This window comes from Eimeria mitis, genomic scaffold (genome assembly GCF_000499745.2).
Source record: "Eimeria mitis Houghton genomic scaffold, Emh_scaff214, whole genome shotgun sequence".
NCBI lineage: Eukaryota > Apicomplexa > Conoidasida > Eucoccidiorida > Eimeriidae > Eimeria > Eimeria mitis.
Window position 1 is genome coordinate 21,231 of NW_013570463.1, and position 449 is coordinate 21,679.

The window sequence follows — 449 nt, forward strand, 5'->3', positions numbered from 1 at the left end:
ACAGCAGCAGCAGCAGCAACAACAGCAACGGCAACAGCAGCAACAACAGCAGAAACAACAACAACAGCAGCAGCAGCAACAGCAGCAGCAGCAGCAGCAGCAGCAACCCACCCTTTGGGTCCTGAAAGGCCCTGGATTCGATGCATTTTCGTCTGAGGTGTAAATACAGCTCAACGCTTTTATCTGTTGCTGCTGCTACTTTTGCTGCTGCTGCTGCTGCTGCTGCTGTTGCTGCTGTTGCTGCAGCTGGGTCTGCTGCTGCTGCTGCTGCTGTTGCTGCTGCTTCAGGAGTTGCTGCTGGTGCTGCGCACGGGCTGCTGCTGCAGCCCTCAGCTGCCGACGGTGAAGCCGCCCCTGGCATTGTGCTGGGGGGTGTAGAGTCTAGCAGCAGCAGCAGCAGCAGCAGCAGCAGCAGCAGCAGCAGCAGCGGCTGCTGCTGCTGCTGCTGC

At 59.2% G+C, this 449-nt stretch overlaps 1 protein-coding gene across 1 annotated transcript in view; it reads left to right on the forward strand.

The window, feature by feature from the left end:
- EMH_0003760 (uncharacterized protein) overlaps window positions 1-163 on the forward strand; it is a gene marked incomplete at both ends in the record, with an annotated part of 669 nt that extends 506 nt beyond the window's left edge. Inside the window, one exon of the mRNA XM_013496500.1 lies at window positions 1-163. Coding sequence (XP_013351954.1) covers window positions 1-163 — 163 coding nt within the window.
- Window positions 164-449: the final 286 nt, after the last annotated feature.